Here is a 20,226-nt window from a genome sequence, read left to right on the forward strand (position 1 = left end):
TTCAAAAAAATCGACGTTTCAAAAATATCTTCATTTTGTAGCTCACATCTTTCTGAAGAGTCTGATACATAAAACATATATGTTCGAGGAACGTTATTTGGTCTTAAGTGTGCCAAAGTGCAGTGCCACGCCTCTTCACACAACATTCTTCCATCGCATGTCTCTGATTTCGCTCTGTGGAATTCAGACACGTAATATTTTGTAATGGATGCCATCAAACTATATTCACGCCAGTGGAAATTAAAATGTCCTGTGGTGCCTCTCTTGCTCCCAGTCGGCCAGTTTGAAATCCTGACCCTATTTTAAAAAATCACGCAATTAATGCTGGATGGGGTTATTTGTAACTGGCAGAAAAGAACTCTTCAGAAAATTTGCAGTCTTTACTGCCTATTAGCTAATAAATTGCTGTTTTGTGTGAGAGAAAATTAAATAGGGGATACATAAAATGAGTAAAGACAAGAGACAAGCAAGACAGTACACATTTCTTCAATCCTTAAGCTCTACCTTTTTTTCTCTGTAATATTGTCACAGCTTTATATAGCTAGCTTTTTCTTTCTGGGAAACAATCTATTACCTCATTCAAGTTCGTCAACGTTTTGCTACATGAAGAAACGAAATTTCATTGTCTAATATTAGAAAAGCTGTTGATGCAAATTGTACCCAAGACTGGTGTGGTTTCTCAATCTGATTACGTGTATTTTGTCACTGCTAAAGTGCGCGTCATTTATGTTGGCGGCCGAGTTTAGGTTCGTTCTGCGCATCTGACGTCACAAAACACAGTCAGCCAATGAACAGAGAACGACGTTGCCACATCTCGACTGCAGTGCAGAGCATGGATGAGTGTCTTCAGTTTTAGAAACGTTCAGTCATAAATAAAGTAATTGAACAAAAGCAATGTCTTGATAGCAGACATTCTTTTATAGAAAGTTTGGAAAAAGCATTCTTTATACCAATTGCTTCATATTCTATTAATTAATTAAACCAAACAAGCAATAAGCCTCCTAATTCAGGCGATAGCAAGGAAAGGTGTTTGTATCATTCTCACGAACCGCTTTTTCGCAATAAAGAACAGCGGTAATTGTTTATTTCCTATTGTACTTCGACGAAGCGTGAATAATTCATAGTCATACCAACAGTGTTTGTCAGTATTTTGCGTGACGTGGTATACTCCTTATGGCGTTATGTAGTCAGACGAGGTGCGTTAGCGTAACGGTTAAGGTGTTGGGCTGCTACGCGGAAGGTTATGAGTTCAAACCTTGTGCGGTGCTTAATATTTTCATTATTTAAAAACAATATCGAAGTGCCTTACGCCACGAATTATATTCGTTTGAATGCAATTTTTCGAAATTTCTAGTGCTTTGTCTCTTCATTAACCCTTTCGCTGCTCAAGACACGTGCTCGCCGCATTCCGCGCTGTGCGCGATTTTGTCATCGCTGCACTGCTCGCCTGTGCAGACACATGGTGTTCCCACTGCTTTGACAAAAACTATTTGGCCCAAAAATTTGATTTTTACACGTCTTCTTGACTGATACCTTCCCCCCATAAATGACTTAATTTTGTTTCGATGTTCAACGCAGTTATTATGCAGCATTAAATGTAGTAAACCATTGCACAAAATTTTGAAGAATCCAGGCGAGCAGTGCAGTGACAAAATCGCACACAGCGCGGAATGCATGGAGCACGTGTTTGTAGCAGCGAAAGGGTTAATGCGGCCGTGGTGGCTTTACTTCATGAACTGAACTGCGCACTCCCTCCTAAACGTAAGCTTGCGAACTATGCTATACTATGGCGCTGCTTCTATTGGCGCGTGCGTCGTGTGCAACTGGCAACGCAGCAATCTCCCGCGTCTGGGCGGACATGCGCGAGCCGCCAAGATAAAAGAATTGAACTATAGATAAAACGAAATAGGCCTGTCTAATATTGCTGCAGTTGTTACACACACCAAAAAAAACGAGACTGTTTTAGCACAAATGGTCATTTTTATAACACGACAGAATATAATTTACGAAGTACCAATACCAAATGCCTGTTAGGCCTACTACAAGAAAAAGTTTTATGTTAGGAAATAGTTTCACATCTCATTCATACTCTCTCGCTTCTGAAGCATGAGATCGAAAAGTAGTAGTATGAAATTTTTATATAAATTTTGAATCTTCATATTCTTCTGTAATTTGTGAGAGTCCCCGTTTCTTATCCTTCCTCGTTCTAACAGACAATCTTGTCATCACTAATTCTGTAACTATTCCTTTCAGTGTCAAAACTTATTCTTTGGTTAACTTCAATAACCCAGCCACTTTAGTTATTCCGAATTTATTCACCGGTTAGGCGTTATTACCCGTGTTCGTACAACGCGATTTCCGCGCTACTCCCAGAATAGAACTTTAGCAGCTGTTAGCCGGGGACTGTATAACTGGCCCTTAGTGGTGTAGCAGTCTGATCAAAAATTGTCCGTCAAAATTTCATTTTCTCGGATACACGGGGGAGAAAATAAGCAATCTTTGTTGCCTGTTACTCCTGTTAGTCATTTATTTCAACTCTGGTAGTCTGAATCTATGGAATTCGCTAGTAGTTATGACAACGCTGACCATTTGCAAACCCAGTCAACCACATAAATAGCGATTGGCACTCACCCGTTTGGCTTTATTCCACTCAGCTCTTATAGACCCGTACCCTTTTGTCTGCATGTAAGTTTATTTCTAGATGTGACGGGGATTCTGCTGGCAGAGACATCACATACACTATGCACACATTCAAAAATCAACTTACTATTCTTTCAGAAATCAATTTAGAATTTGTTCTAAAATGTTCAAAACCCAGCAGGGATGCATTCAAAATCATATGAGTAATCGATAGACCAATGCGCGCTGGACGCTAGGCGCTTTGTGAAACAAGGTCTTTTTCCTCAATAATATGACTTTGGCGCCATTCCCCCCTGAAACTGCCGCCCAGGGCAGTACCCTGGTTTGCTCCCGCCCCCTAGTTCCGTGCCTGTTGTGCATATGTGAATCTGGCAGCTTAGGTGCACCAGTAAAATTTTTCCAGATAGCATCTAGCTGCTTACTGCTATTGCTTATATAGCTAACTGCCACACTTCTGCAGCCAAAGTGGGAGAAGGTACTACTCTAACGTGACTCAACTGCACATGCGCGTAAGCTCGCTCGCAACCACTCAAACGAATCTAATGTAAAAAGTTGTGACGTCACACTCATCGGAGGCAATTTGTTGTTGTGAAACATTGCATAATCTTCCTTACTGTTGGCAGACACTTAAATGAGCACTGTGTTTTGTTGTTGTATATGGCGCATTTCCTTTGCAACTTAAGTTTTATTTTCGTTTTTTTTTCCTCTCGTTTGTTTTTTATTACTGCAGTAGTACTCTGCAGTAGCGAGATACAGTAATAGTCTTTGTTAGAGTATTGGTTCTACCAGTCAAAGTTACAAAAATTTAACTGAAAACTAAAACAATGAAAAATTCCCGGAATTCTAAAAAAAATTCCCGGGTTTTTCCCGGTTTTCTCCCAGATGAAAAAAATTCCCGGGTTTTTCCCGGATCTCCCAGGTCGTATACACCCTGTGCTACTGTAAGGTTGAGATGATTATCTGTTCCTCCATCACAAGTGTGGAGGATAAGGAACTCTTCATAATGTTCTTTAGCACCTACTATGGAAGACTGGCCTACTTCTTTTCCAAGGTTGCTAAAACACACCAGTTCAAATCCTGTTGGTAGAATGAATTTTCATTACCATTATTTCTCCACAAATGGGGGAGAATGAAGTGATAAAATACTTTTGCACACCAGAACTTGCACCAAGTGGTATATCCTGTGTTAAATACTAAATCCCTTTGCAGTGCTTCATGAAGTAAGGATGTGGTACTTTGTTGTGGTGATCTGTTTAAAATATGGGTAGGTCAAGCTCAGTGATGCACTCAAGTGTAATTTGAGAGAAGTGAGCACAGGCATTTCACACTCTCTCCTCTCCATCCTTACTACTAAAGCATAACACTGCGCTGTAGAAACACTCTATGCATTCATCTACATAATACAGATGCACACTTTACAACAGCTAATAGGAACACAATGGCAAACCACCTTCATTAAGGTTTTGACCAAAACAACAATTCAGCATTATTTCTGCTGCTAAGCATCCATTTATGAGGCAGACTTTCTATTGTGGTAGATTGCGTAAGGATAACAACAAAAGTGCATATATCCTCCTTTTTTTTCATGTTTAGAAATGTGCTATTGAAAGCTATGTTATCATAAATTTGGTGGTAACTCAATGGAAACATGCAAAACCCAAATAAGCATGGCTGGAAAGATAATTGAACCAAGTTGTTCCTGAATATCCATCTGAGTTTTCTCTCATGTGGCTGAACAGAAAGGTGTCAAGAATGCAATATCTAGAAATGCAGGGGACATAAATAGCAACACAGAAATAACTGACATGCTGAACAACAATGCACTGCTAGAGAGAGAGAGAGAGAGAGAGAGAGAGAGAGAGAGAGTCATATGGTAAATGACAATCACCAGTACATTGATACAACACAGCTGTGCTATTACAGTAGATAAATGCAACAAAAATTTGATGAATAGGAAGTTATCGATATCAAACTCAGTGAAAATGTAAAAGGAAACAGTAGGACAGAGAGGAAACAGCGATACATAAAATGAAGAAATGAAAAGTATGCAACAAATATCACCCAGCCTTGATATGCAATCTGAAAACAGTTAAAACTCAACAACTGTCAACACAGACAGTAGATATTAATGCATTCCCATACATAATCTGAATCAATTTTGCTTACACAGAATACTGCAGTGTTTGCAAAAGTTGGTATACAAAGTATATTATTAGCCTGTATACTAAACAAATACTTTTTCACAATATCATTTACAGTAACCAAAAAAATCTCCCCCCACCCCCCCTTACACGCACCAAACCCCACCTTGGCCACCACACTGTTTCTGTGTATTAATTTGAATCATTCACATTTACTGCTGGAATTCTGTTGCAAAAAGTATATACTTGGCCTCTTTATCTGCTATATCTCTGATCAAATAAGAGTGTATTTACAAAACAGAAATTACTTTTGTATATAACAACAGACAAGTGCGTGTACATTTCACACACAGACTTTAACGACAAATAACAAATATGTCTTATTCAGTTTCTTTGTTTATAGCTATCAAAGTACCAGGTGATCAAAAAGTCAGTATAAATTTGAAAACTGAATAAATCACGGAATAATGTAGATAGAGAGGTATAAATTGACACACATGCTTGAAATGACATGGGGTTTTATTAGAACCAAAAAAAAATGCAAAAGTTCAAAAAATTCCCAACAGATGGCGCTTCATCTGATCAGAATATCAATAATTAGAATAACAAAGTAAGAGAACGCAAAGATGTTCTTTACAGGAAATGCTCAATGTGTTCACCATCATTCCTCAACAATAGCTGTATCGAGGAATAATGTGAACAGCACTGTAAAGCATGTCTGGAGTTACGGTGAGGCACTGGCGTCGGATGTTGTCTTTCAGCATCCCTAGAGATGTCGCTCGATCACGATACACTTGCGACTTCAGGTAACCATGCGAAAATTACGTCTATTGCGGGTATACAAGGAGAAGGGTGAGGGTGACATATAAGATGATTTTCCAAAGTCTTTATTTGCATTTTCACAAACATGGTATGTGCGATAGGCTACGACGTCACGGTCGACGAAGCTTTCCAGTCCTGATACATTGGGTACACCTGTACCACCTCGTACAATTGCCACGGTTAGCCAGCCATTACCATGCGAAAATGTATGGTTCAGATCAATACTGAAGTTCAGTCTACATCCACAGAAGACAGCGGGTCCATCTAGTAGTGAATGTGCAGCGACAGATTTTATAGTATTCTTCTTCTTGTCAGCAGCAGATGTTGTCATTTCAACGTCTTCTATTGTTTTATATATTGTCTGAGGTCTGGCAACCTGGGAAGCCAAGCATGACAAAAGTGGCGGCTGAGCACACGATCATCACCAAACGATGCGCGCAAGAGATCTTTCACGCATCTAGCAATATGGTGTGGAGCACCATCCTGCATAAACATCGTACATTCCAACAGGTGTTTATCAGCCAGGCTGGGGATGATGCTATTCTGTAACATATCAGCGTACCTCTCACCCGTCACGGTAGCAATTACAAAACCAGATTCACGCATTTCCTCAAAGAAAAAAGGCCCGATACCGGTAGATGTGGTAAATCCAGCCCATACCATGACTTTCTCGTCGTGCAATGGAGTTTCCATGACAGTTCTAGAATTTACGGTAGCCCACATTCTGCAGTTGTGGGCATTGACAGACCCTCGGAGCGTGAAATGAGCTTCGCCGATCGACAACACGTTACTCAACCGATCGTCATCTTCCGCCATGTTTTGAAACGCCCTCACCGCAAATACTCCGCTTCACTAAATCGCCAGGTAACAGTTCATGATACTGGTGGATTTTGTATGGATAGCACTGGAGGGTACGCCTCAGTGCCAACCAAACAGTAGTGTATGGCATGCTGGTGCAACGTGCAACTGCACGAGTGCTGACCTTCCCATGCATAGACGAACCTGCTACAGTCTCCATTTCTTCCTGAAATGTCTCAGCAGCATTACACCTTGTGCTCGGTCGGCCACCAAGGGGCTATCGTCTAAACAACCCAGGGCTTCGAACTTCGAAATCATTCTCGCCACAGCTGCACTGTCAACGGACCTTTACCCGTTCGAATCCCCTTCTTCTGCGATAGGATCATAACACTGAACTAGCACATTCCCCATTCTGATAATACAGCTTTACTAAAAGCGCCTTTTCAGGTAACGTCAACATGCTGCGACTGCTGACACATCTGATTCTCTCTCTCATTACAGCTCCTTTTATACACGATTGTCATGAGCAGTCACTGACGTTTTGCTGTCTAGCGCCATCTGTCGGACATTTTGTGAACTTTGTTTTATTTTTTTGGTTCTAATAAAACCCCATGACATTCCAAGCATGTGTGTCAATTTTTACCTCTCTATCTACAGCATTCCGTGATTTATTACGTTTTCAAATTTATACTGACTTTTTGGTCACCTGGTACTTGTGATAGTATCTATTCTACACATCCTAACAGACGCAGTAATTAATCTTTTCCCTGATGTTAAAGAAAAGAAGACCAACGTACACCCAATGAGTCATGAGGGAAGGTACATGCATTGAGGGGTGATATTTCTTGGTGATTCTGAACAAAATACTTGCTTACGGATATTTGCCCTATTCCGGATAGTTCCCAAGATAGAACACATTTAATGTCAATTTTGTATAATTTCCTGTATAACTCGAAAGCCGTGACCTCTAGCTAAAATGTGTTGCTCCACAAAACTGAACTACATTAAATTTCCTACAAAGAAGTCCCATTCATTTTATATTTATTTATTTTTTTCCCCCCTCTAGGACTAATAGTTTGAACGAAGAGAATGAGAGAACATTGAAAATCATGCACGACATGCAGGCACTGCAGCTTGGATAATTTTTGTAGGCTTGTTTGAGGTAGTTTCCCCAACTTGATAGACCAGGTATGTCCCATATCAAGTTGTTCACCTTTAATTAATCTACACTACTGTGGTATACTGTAAACAATGGCAATGTACTGAATAATGCAGAAAATAAGCAACAATGTATATTAAGAATTCTGAAACCATTCAGAATAGGGCATGAGTCTGTATGAAATTTTTCTTCAGAATCACCAATATTCTCACCCCCCCCCCCCCCCCCCAAAAAAAAGCATTCACTTTTCCTCATGACTTACCCGGTATAAAAATATGCTGAGCTATGTTTGTTACATGCTCCTGAGTAAAAATGAAAAAGAGCAGGTAAAATCCAGAACCACATAAAAAAACATGAAACTTCAACTAACATGAAAAATTTACAAACAGTGTTGAACGTAATTTATGGGTATAGTAAACAGTGTTAGACCCTCACCATCAGTCTCAGAAAGCAGCCTGTGAAGTACAGCTTCATTTTCCAGTGGGTTGAGAGAACACGTGGAATAAACTATGCGACCTCCTACTGCCAACATTTCCACACCACGTCGCAGAATTCTGAACTGAATGCTGCCAAAAATAATGCAGGTAGCTATGTTATTCATACAGTCAGTTACTAAATTAATTTATAATTTCATAATGAAAGTGAAACTACACACCTATCCCACCTATCCAGAATAAAGTATATTGAGCTTATAATTACCCATGCAGATTGTTCCCATTAGCTGCATTCCACTTAACCCATATGTCAGGATTCTTCCTCATAGTGCCATCTCCAGAACATGGAACATCACACAGTATCCTGTCATATTTCAAAATCCCTTTGCTTCCGTCTGGGGTTTGCACACACAACAAAAGAAAGGACATGAGCAACATAATATGCACAATGTGTACTAAAAACAGCCCAGTGGTTTCCAGACACTTACCCTTCTGTGTGATTGTAAGGTTTGGCATTACTACTGAATCATGGTTTGTTACAATTATGCATGGTGAGTTCAATCGCTTTGCTTGGTGGACTAGCATATAGCAACGGTTATTATCAACATCATTGGCAATCACAAATCCATCTGTAAGAATGCCATACTGTAAAAAGATAATTTAAGAGATTCCAGTGGAATGAGGATAAAATGTATAATGAGATGGTGAATCATTATTCACAACATTTTGCACGAACATACCTAAATATCTATTAAAATTAATTTTGTCTAAAGAGCTTTCACAAGTATTAACAGGAGTTGTTCTTAAATCTTTACTATTCACGTTTCAAAATAATTAACATACCAAAAGAGAAACCCCTAGAAATGCAATTCAACAGCAAGTAACATCATTAAGCCCAATCATTTCTAATAACTATCATAATCATTTACTGTAATTTTTGTTTGGCATATTACACAAATTATAGGAAACATGAAAAAAAATACAAAAATTTTGGATGCAGCTTGCTATAGCAACACAGGAAACAAAAGCAACATACATCTTACCAGACAACTTGAGCAAAGCATAGTGCATATACTTACAGCATTTTAACATCAATTACCACTGCATGTGCTGATGGTACAGAAAGTTGCATTCAGATGTGTAGTTTATTACTCCCACAACAAGCATTATCACCACATAATTGACACCCAATATTATTTGGGCTGTCATGTAAAAAGCCCAAACAAAATAGTATTGTTTTAGGTACCAGTACACAGGAAGGGTGAAATATAAGAGAAGAAAAATTAAGGGAAAACGGACAACAAACATTTCACAAATTTAAATAATACAATACTTACAACATTTATGTGATTTTATACAAAGTAAGGTTTATTCTTTATTCCAAAGATGATAGGAGTTTTTGGAAAAATAATTTAAACATTGTAAGCATACAAGACAACTGGAACTTGTCTTCAAAACGATAAAGTGATTACAAAAACCTCACCTGGCAGGTCTGAACTGTCCGAATGTAACAGCTCAATTAATTGTGCTGTTTTTGATCCTGGTGCAGCACACATATCAAGAATCTAAGGACAAACAGAACATGTCAAAATTTTTCAGCATGGCTGCCAGTCACAACACAGGAACAACAGAAGACTGCCCTCACCTTGTGGTGCGACTGAACATCCAGTAACAAGGGAGGGATCATACTGACAACTTCTTGTCGGCTAATGTTTCCACATTCTGTCTCTGCAATTAGGAAATTGTGTAAACGAAAATATATTTCAGATCGTCTTATATCCTTGCGAGTTAACTGCAGTTGCCATGCAAGGCCATCGGGGTACCTGGATAACACACAGTATTCAGTAAAGATGGGGAACAATATACAAAAATGTACTGTGTGTTTCGGAATTACAACACGATTTAAAAACTTTGAAACTTACATGACCAGATAAAGAAATCACCATCAATCAATGTACTATGAGAAAAAAAGGAGAATTGTTGCAAAAATCATGAGAATGGCCATAAAAGATGCTCAAAAAAGCATATCAAGAGCAAAAAAAAAAAAAAAACTGCAATACAATAATTTGTGATGCACATGAAACAAACCCACTCAATTTGTTTTCACTTATAATCATCAAAAATGGCAGCATTACATTTAAATAAAAATTACAATAAAAGAAAATTGAACTTAAATTTGATCAGTCATCTAATCCAATATTATAACATGTAAAATAAAGAAAAGGCAACCGCTTGGCTATAGCTGATGGACGCATGGAGCACAGAAACAGACAACAGAAAACAGCATTCACACTAGCTTTTGAGCACTAGCTCTTTTTCCAGCAATAGTACACACATTCACACATACAACCCCACATCATCCCAAACACACACTCCCCAAATGCCACAGAAGTGTACATTTGGGTGTAAGTAGGGTTATGTGTGTGAATGTTTGTACTATTGTTAAGAAAACAACTAGAGCTCGAAAGCTAGGGTGAATGCTGTTTTCCACTGAGTGTTTCTGTGCTCCACACATTGATTTACTACAGCTGAGCGGTTGCCTTTCCCTTTTTTATGTATTGGTCCATCCAGGACTTTCCATTACCAATAACATAACATATATTAACAGTATGCTTTGTTTGATACAAATACAACTAGAAAAGTCTGAGAAAAACATCTGGAATCAGTGGATGATAGGTGATGCATGATGACAGATGACACAAAATAAAACCACTCACAACAACAACACAGGAACATTTTCCAATAATGTACAGCACGAGTGAAACTAAGAGTGTAAAACCAAAACTAGTGTTGTAAGGTACTAAAGCTAGCACAGAGTAGTTGAAAACATGTTCCAATAATTTTGTTTGATTAAAAATGCTAAAGGTAAACACCATTTAACAATATAAGACATGAGAGCACCCACCAAAAACTGCAACTGCAGCGACAACTAGAGAGGGACCCATACAAAAATGATATATGACAGATGTAAATCTGAAACTTCCAGAATTCAAAGAATAATTTCTTTGGAAATAGGAAAAAAAGTAAATATGATACAAGAAAATATTTACAGGTAAATAAGAAAAGGGAAACTCTTGCTGAACTCTGTCTTGTGAGACAGAATAGCTGTGGATGAGGTGATGGAAGTAACAATGTTCTTCAACAGCTGAGATTCAAGTTTCATAGTAGTACAGTATATATGCAATCAACTGGTATCAAAGAGTCAAAGGCCAGATGTAAAAATCTATATGAATAAAAATTAAATGCTGTTCGCATCAACCGTGAACAGCTGGACCGATTTGGCTTTTTTATGTTCGTAACAATACAAATAAAGAAAAATTGCAAAAAGTTGCCCGGAAAAATAGACAATTTGGGAAAACCTGAAAGTGCTTTCTTCTACTGAATGGTGTATATGAATAAATCTTTTTTGTAAAGGTTTTTTTAAATTACCGCTACCAGTCACAAACTTTGTCAACTATTGTATTACTTATTTATTTAGCGACATGTTTCGAGGGTTAAATCTCATCTTAAAACTAAATGGCATTACAAAAACAACTTTACTATAAAGTCATACCCATATTACATAGTCTTTTCGTAAATGCTGTGGTCATCTTCGTCCTTCTGGCGTGGCGGTCTCATTGTGATGTGTTGCGGTGTATCCATTTCTGTGGCTCTCTCAGTCACTATTCACCAATTATCACTAATATAGCAGTAACTTGGAAACAGGATCACAAACAGTTCTGTAGTGCAGTAGACAGGATGGCCATCTTGTGGCTGCACATAAAGCATTATTCAACATCGTGGCGTTGCTGTCAGAGTTTCTCCGAGCCATAATCCGCAGGTAGCAGTCATCCACTGCAGTAGCAGCCCTTGGGTGGCCTGAGCGAAGCATGTCATGGACAGTTCCTGTCTCTGTATCTGCTCCATGTCTGAACAATACCACTTTGGTTCACTCCGAGATGCCTGGACACGTTCATTGATGAGAGCCCTTCCTGGCACTAAGTAACAATGAAAACGCCATTGAACGGTGGTATTGACCGGCTAGGCATAGTGGAACTACAGACAACACAAGCCGTATACCTCCTTCCTGGTGGAATGACTGGAACTGATTGGCTGTCGGACCCCCTCCATCTGATAGGCACTGCTCATGCATCATTGTTTACATCTCTGAGTGGGTTTAGTGACATCTCTAAACAGTCAAAGTGTCTGTGATACAATGTCCGCAGTCAACGTCTATCTTCAGAAGTTCTGGGGACGGGGGATGCGAAACTTTTTTTGATCTATAGATTTTATAATATATTAATAAAAAATTACCAATCTTTAGGCGCAAACTGCTTTTGGGGCAGCGAACATCAGGGAAGCTTCTTAGTTGTATGAAGTATTTGTATAACCATCTCTATCACATGTTGTCTTCTGGCCTTTGACCTCCTTTGAGTTCTCATGTCACATTCCTGTTACTGTACAGTTCATGTCCACTAGCAATGGCTGTCAAGTTTTTCTCCCCATACAGGAGTTTTTCCCCCACAGAGAAAATGGGCTGGCATGAGTGTTTCCAGTTCTTCATACATCAGGAGTTCTGATGGGTTGGTCGCACAAATTCTTAGCAACTTTACTGGGAAGGCAGTTTCCTAATAGTTTCTTGATGGACTGAGGAGCATGTAGGACCCAGAACTAACTCTTCTAACAGTTCAGAAAGAACAATACTAACACCAAAATGATGTACACACATATGTACACACTGTGTTAGTAGATGACCAAACTGAACTCATCAGTCTGAATGGATGTCGACGTGCCTTGGAAGGGCCTTGGCCAAACTACAGGCATCCACTTACGCAAATCAGTCTATTATCCAGAAATGTGAAATAGCAGGATGAAAGAAAACAGCAGCTCATCAATCCTACGGATAATAACTGAGAATTTGCCATTGAGATGACAGGTGATGATCACTATTGGAGAATCATGAAACACTCCACTCCAAAACACCTTTGTGAATCACTGGTGCCGATTTCTCAGTGCATTAGGTTGGATACTGAGAGGAAATGATCTGCAATTTCTGTGAAAACACCAATGGTAAATTACATTCAGCAGGATGACAATCCCCCTTCTATCGATGACACTTTCAAAACCAATCAAAGAACTGTCGTCCAGAGTGTCATTTTCACAAACAATTGCCAACACACAGAAAAACAATTTAAGTCACTACAGGAACAGTTGTCAAAATATGAAGATTTCAGGAAAATCTACTATGTGCAAGAACTACTACAAACACAGAGGCCTCCTTCCACTAGACTTCTGTGATTGTACTGGCAACTGCTTTCTTTACAGATGAATGTACGAAGAGAATCATTCTGTGGAGTCAAGAGAGATTCATTTGTGAAGGAACAGAGGGAGATTAGTCAGGACTTATACGCAGACAAGGGGGGGGGGGGGGGGGGGGAACCTCAAATTTTTCCCAAATTTCCCAGTTAAAAATACACTATTCCCCAGCTGAAAATGCACCTTTTCCTTGTTGAAAGTACTTTTTTCCATGTTGAGTGACAATGTACTTTCCCTCGGAGCTGTAAAACTTAGCAATCCCTTGAATGGTAAAGGTTTTATACACAGACAGTGAACTTCCCTGCCCTTTAGGGGAAAAATAAAAATGTTTGGAAAGATCTTTGATGCACAGCAATGTGTACACTCTACATTTTCGTATTACAAAAGTATGAATATGAATTCCATCAAATGCAGCTTGTTAGTTTCTGAAGCACTGAAATCGAGACTGTGTTGCACAATGTGTTTTATTGTCAGCCAATCATAGCACATGTCACACAGTCTCGCCAGCTAGTGACAACAGATATTCACAGCATAGGCCACAGAATGTAGTCAGACAATAGCAACATCACTGTTAAGTAGTTTGAAACACACAAATAGGAAAAGCTAATGGTTGAAATTGATATACATACAGTATAGCTACAAGAAAACCTACGCTTTTATACACAATATTGGTCTTTTTAAGCATGTGTTACCCTTTAAGATGTATCAAACACAAATGTGCCAGTAAAGTCTTAAATAATTACATAAATAGCTGCTCTTCTGGACTGAAAATTTTTCTAAATGGCTGGTCCTCAAAGTGTTAAGTTTTGAATGAGACTCAAACTCTCTGTGATATAAGAGTTTCATTGGACATTCTAACATGTTACATAATTCATCTTGTGTAAAAGAAAGTAACAGTTAGTTAACTTACACTTTTTTTACGCGAGTATACTTCCCTACTTCAAATTCCGTCACTTAGAAAATTAATCAGTAGTGAAAAGTGGAAGCAAAGCTTACCATGGTAGACATATTGGTTTTATCCTCTGCTCAACATTTTCTGCATCCTGCTTCTCTTCGGAATCACCTTCAAGCTTTCCAGGATTCAGGAAGTTGTTAAAGAAATTACTTTGAACAAATCTTAGTAGAGCTCTGGCTTCCACTTTTGAGCCAGTAATTCGAAAAGCAGTTGGCAGATTTTGTTTTATTGTAGCCATAAAAGCATCCCATTCTTCCTCTGGGCAGATTTTTTGCATCTGTAATAAATTTTATTTTGAAAGAATTAAATGTGACTAAATTATTCAGTAACCTTGTAGAATACATTCCAGTAAAGAAAAGGCAGACAATTAGCTTCTTTTTACTCAAAAAGAGGAAAATATAGACTGCTGTTCAGTGTAAAAAAAAAAAAAAAAAATGAATTCCCATGGCTGGGGCTCAATAAGGCTGACCCTACTTCCTATGTTTGCCAACCTCTTCTTGCTATTCATAAAAACAGTTTGATGTAAGAGAAAAGTCCTTTCTGGCAGCACTGTAATATAAAATATTCTCAGACTTCTTTCCACGTCATTTCAGGATAAAACCTGAAGTCTTCAAGAATTACCTCCATCGTCTTCTTCTGAAGCAGCTGACTGTCACATTTGCTGCAGGACTGTGGCATCTCTCACAAGACAATGCCGATGACATAAGACTTACCACCAGTCTCATTTTATCCTCAGCCAAGCCACTCAAATCTAATCAATTATTCAAAATGACAGTCACAATCACAATATTTATTTTGTCGCCAACCGGTTTCAACCCGCGATGGGGGTCATCTTCAGGGCAATTTACACCATTTGGGTGCTCCCTGGAATCGTCATCCTGCCTGTGCACGGTTGGTAACTACTCCAGCGAGCGACCAAATGGTGTAAATTGCCCTGAAGATGACCCCATCGCGGGTTGAAACCGGTTGGCGACAAAATAAATATTGTGATTGTGACTGTCATTTTGAATAATTGATTATAAGTAAACCAATCGCTGTTATCTCCACGCAACTATGTTGTCTAAAAATTTACCCAAATCTAACATCAGCAGAGCAGAGAGAGGGGGGGCTCCATGTGGTGTGGAGAGATGAAGATCTTGTGGTACTTCAGGCTGACAAGGGAAATGACACAGTTGTTCTTAATATCACTGAATATTACAGCAAAGCTGCACTGTTGCCTGATGATGGCACAGACAAATGCCTAACATGGGTCCCCCAACACTGTCATACAACAAGAAAGCTGTAGAGCTTCTGAAGAATTCTGGTCTACCAGAAGTTTTCATCAAAAATCTTAGCGCACGGGCTCCTAGACGTCCCAGGCTGCACAGATTATCTAAAGCCCACAAGGACGGTATTCCATCGAGGCCAAATGTGAGTGCTATTGGTTCTCCGACCTACACGCTGGCCAAATATTTAACTAAGGCTATTTCAATAGCCAACAGCTGCAAACAACAGATCCAAACACTCAGTTGTTTGTTAAGAACACTAAACAGATTAGAGTTGTCCCAAATAATATTTCAGTCAGGTTGGATGTGGTCTCACTATTTACAAAAGTTCCTGTGGAGGACACACTGAAACTGCTGGCTGAGCATTGACAACCACATCTTCCTTATATATGGCAGTAAATTTTATGAAATGATGGATGAAAGGCTGTGTGTTCTCTGTTGTTTCTAGCAATGGCAAACTTTTTTGAGGAGCATTCATTAAATTTGGCTCCCCTTCATCCATCTTATTTTAATCACTATACGTTGATAACACAGTTATGGTCTGGTCACATGGTGTAGTAGCTCTTGAGCATTTCCTTGAACACATGAAACAAGTCGCCGGCGGGGGCAAGAAGTCGCCGGCGGGGGCAAGAAGTCGCCGGCGGGGGCAAGAAGTCGCCGGCGGGGGGCAAGAAGTCGCCGGCGGGGGCAAGTTGCCGACGGAGGCAAGTTCCCAATGCAAGGAAGAGGCAGACATATTTGTCACAATGTTTACGCTATGACAGGAGTGGTGGTAGCACCAGTGCAGATGCTGACACCATCTGCAACTGTACTCCATAATTACTGACCAATCAGAAGCCATCCATGGACTAATATCACCACAGCAACAGTTTTGACAGTTGTTCCTGTCAAAGACAATGGAGATAATCGTCGAAAGCTTGAGGTTTTACCCTGGACTGACTCGGCAAAAAATCCAATAATGCTTTATACAAAATAGTTTGACATTAAACATTAAGTGACCGATGACCTCAGGAGTTTGGTCCCATAAGACCTTACCACAAATTTCCATTAAAAATAACAGAGAATACTGCAGTTTCATTATTTGTAATTAATACAAGCAAATTACAAGTAGATAGCAAATATAATCAGCATAAAGTTCATAGTTCAACAAATCAAAGTAGGTAATAAATGTAAGCATGGTTTGTCTGTGAATGCCCCTATAACTGCGCAATCCACATCCACAGCACATTATGGATGTTATACGGTATGGTAGCCCTCTGTCCTCCATCAATGAAGGTTTTGATTTGAAACTGTAGGGGCTGGGTTCTACGATATGGATGTCAAAAGAGGGCAACACACACAGGTGCATTTTTTATAGCAACATAGAAAAGATAATTTTTTTGCTATCCTATTAGAATTATGATCAACTGAGTACATTTATTTTCTGATAATTTCATTTTTCTGATTTTGGAGCAAAAATAGGACACTACATATATCACCACGGCACCTCTGTGAGGTATCGAAACTATGGTGATAAATGGATTTCCCACTTCGCTTTTGGGGGTTGTTATTTGTTGCCATTACATTTATAAAAAATAATGAACAGTGTTTCCTGTTTTTATTTTATGTCTGCTTTTACTTTATTTAAACAATATTTGTTAACGATACTAAAATTTACTTACCACAATGTGAAAACAATCCTTGAAACTCTATCAAATAATAAAGATATGAGATAATACAGGTCACAATAATGTATACTGCAGAAGTGTAGCAACGTGTCCCAACAACAGTAGTGATCCCACGGTAATAGAACTGATTGCAGCAACAGTTTTCATAAACCTGGTGCAGTGTACTACCGTACTACAACAAGATGTCAGGCATAGACAGAGGTGGTAAGACGTATTCCCAAAAGCTTTGGGATACCCCTAAGTTAGTGGTAAGTATGCTTCCCACAGACCACAAAAGACCAGATTAATTTTGTGGTAAGTATACTTCCCAATCTCAAGCGGGAAGGCATGCTGGTCCCCGGCACAAATCCGCCCAGCGGATTAGTGTCAAGGTCCAGTGTGCCGGCCAGCCTGTGGATGGTTTGTAAGGAGGTTTTCCATCTGCCACAGCAAATGTCGGCGATAGCTGCGCAAACACTGTCTCCACATACGCGTACATCACAATTACTCTACCAGGCAAACATTCATGGTTACACTTGTCTGGTATGAGACGTTCCCAAGGGGAGGGGGAACACTGGGGGCCGAACCACACAATTACCCTGGGTTCAGTGTGGGGTGGCGACGGGGTGGGTTGACTGCTGTGGCCTGTTGTGGGATTGTGAACCACTGAGGGCTATGGCAGGACAAAGCGTCTCCATCGTTTCTAGGTCCCCGGTTCAATACACCATATATACTTCCCTAGCCCCTTCCAGAAACTACTTTGGTGGTAACCATACTTCCCAACAACCATTACAACACTGTTGTTTGGTAGGATATATACTTCCCACAGTCCTGAAGGCTATATTTCACAACAAACAGAAATTACAGCTGGTGCAGCGGGCTGCCACTAGATGCCAGGAGCATACAGAAGTGGTAACACATATACCCTCAAACATTGTGAAGAAATATATTTAGTGGGAAGTATTTCCCCATGGCCCATGAAAGGGTTAAGGGAAGTCAGTGAAGCAGCCGGGAATCAAGTCTATAACTGCCCAAGAATTGCCAGAATGTACCGTCTAGAATGTTTTAAAACATTCGAGACCCCCCCCCCCCCCCATCTCTCTCTCTCTCTCTCTCTCTCTCTCTCTCTCTCTCTCTCTCTCTCTCTCTGTGTGTGTGTGTGTGTGTGTGTGTGTGTGTGTGTGTGTGTGTGTCATAATGTTTGTGGGAAAAGTTCAAGATACCTCTAAAACCACCCACTGCCAATCACTCAATCACTTGCTTATGTGCCTACACTCTTAGATCCCCTGTTGTGCACTATAGCGATTGCAGTGGTAGCTGTTGTGGTTGTGAGAAAAATGAGATCACTTTAGCACTGTGCTGATCACTAAGATGTTTGCCATCTCTTTTTTATCAATGTATATTTCCAGGGAAAAAAATGTGAGATCTATATATAATGTTCTTGAGCTTTTAAGACTTTTCTTGAATATTAACAAATTTTTTGATTGTTCTAACATTTTCTCAAATGTTCTAGGTTATCTTGGAGTTTAACACTCAGGAATGTTTTGAAACATTCTCTGTGTTCTACAGATAAATGACTAAGTGAGTGATAGGGTATTTTGTTTCAGATTGAGGTATTATTGAATACTTACATGGATTTAAGAGTAATTAGGAGTAATTTTGAGTATTCAAGAGTATTTTTGAGTGTGAAAGACTAATATTTTTTTAGCATCTTTGAATGTCATTTTATGATGTTCTCGAATGTTCTCTAAGGATTGAAATGTTCTGAGAAAACAAATGTAAGTAAAGATCAAGTAAAGCTGGTCTTTTCCACCTGGTGGTAAATAAAACAAAACACTGCATGAGTAATTTATAAAAATGAATTCCATTATGTTACTGACGACATTTCATGCCCCTTTTACAAGCAACTTTTAGTAATGCTGAATGTGCTTGTCTTTGGGTTGGATACACATCTAATACTATCCTGAAAGTTAAATATTTCTATGATTAATTCAGCCACATCAACTACAAATTTTTGGCAGGATCAAAGTAGTTTGTCACAGTGTGTTGCAGCAAACTGTCACTGTGTTCAAAGCATAATTTTGCAATTGCTACCACTCATTCGAATGATTGTTTGTATTTGAAAATCAGTTCAGGATCAAGCAAGCCAATAATTGCCTCTTGCTGTCAAGTTATCAGAACCAATGGAAGGCTGCATCTCAAATGCAGCAAGTTGACCAGCAGCAAAAGTATTAGGAAACTCATCCCGTATTATTGAGAACCATGTTCATGAATGTGGTCTCTATCAAAACAAGTCTATGATGGAGGGACTTCAGGGGTTGCAGTACACCAAATACAGCCATTTTCCAGTCACTAAAAAGGCACAATTTATTGCCAATTTCATTTAAATCTGAAGGGAGCATGGAAAACAAAACAATATATACATAAGCCAAAACACTCAATTCTCAATTTGTTAAGTAGTTGAGAGGAGGATATGAGTGAGTGCATGGGTGGAGAGGAGGGAGTGGGAGAATAAGCAAGCTCCACAGTGTGGGCATGAGATCCTCTCCCTCCACCACTTCTCTCATGTCCTGGTGGCACAGGCAATTGTTTCTTTTATATGGCTGACTGTTCACCCACACAGAGAAAAACTGGTGGAAAACAATATCACTACAATGCTACATCCAGCATGCTTTTCATGCTATGCTGACATCATAGTGACTGCTGATGATTCATGAGATGACTACCTGCTTTGTCAGTTCCTTGACGACATCCATCCATCTCCTACACTTGCACTTAGGACACATACTTGAACATCACATTGCATTGCAGTGCATTGAATTACATCACATCGTAATCACCACATTATGACAGTCCACGCATGGCCTTCACATCAGTAGCCTCCAGCCAAATTCAAGATCACAAAGTGAGAGTTACTTTTCACTTTGGCACAAGGATGGATGAATCGATAGATGGATTTAAAATTGTTGGGTGCTAAACAGCATGGTCATCAGCACATTTCACAAGATTGTTGTACTGCTGAATGAATAGTTATTATTGTTAAAACGAAAGGCAAAGGCCAACATACAACC

At 39.4% G+C, this 20,226-nt stretch overlaps 1 protein-coding gene across 1 annotated transcript in view; it reads right to left on the reverse strand.

Annotated features, from left to right (window-relative positions):
- Positions 1–20,226, reverse strand: part of LOC124619633 (tRNA (cytosine(34)-C(5))-methyltransferase) — a 79,143-nt gene that overhangs the window by 51,788 nt on the left and 7,129 nt on the right. The window contains exons 3-8 of the mRNA XM_047146146.1: positions 14,286–14,521; positions 9,640–9,817; positions 9,478–9,559; positions 8,483–8,623; positions 8,260–8,389; positions 7,996–8,126 (exon numbers count right to left, since the gene is read on the reverse strand). Of these exons, the coding sequence (XP_047002102.1) occupies positions 7,996–8,126; positions 8,260–8,389; positions 8,483–8,623; positions 9,478–9,559; positions 9,640–9,817; positions 14,286–14,521 (898 nt within the window). The remainder of the gene's footprint in view (positions 1–7,995; positions 8,127–8,259; positions 8,390–8,482; positions 8,624–9,477; positions 9,560–9,639; positions 9,818–14,285; positions 14,522–20,226) is intronic.

The sequence above is a fragment of the Schistocerca americana genome, chromosome 6 (genome assembly GCF_021461395.2).
Source record: "Schistocerca americana isolate TAMUIC-IGC-003095 chromosome 6, iqSchAmer2.1, whole genome shotgun sequence".
NCBI lineage: Eukaryota > Metazoa > Arthropoda > Insecta > Orthoptera > Acrididae > Schistocerca > Schistocerca americana.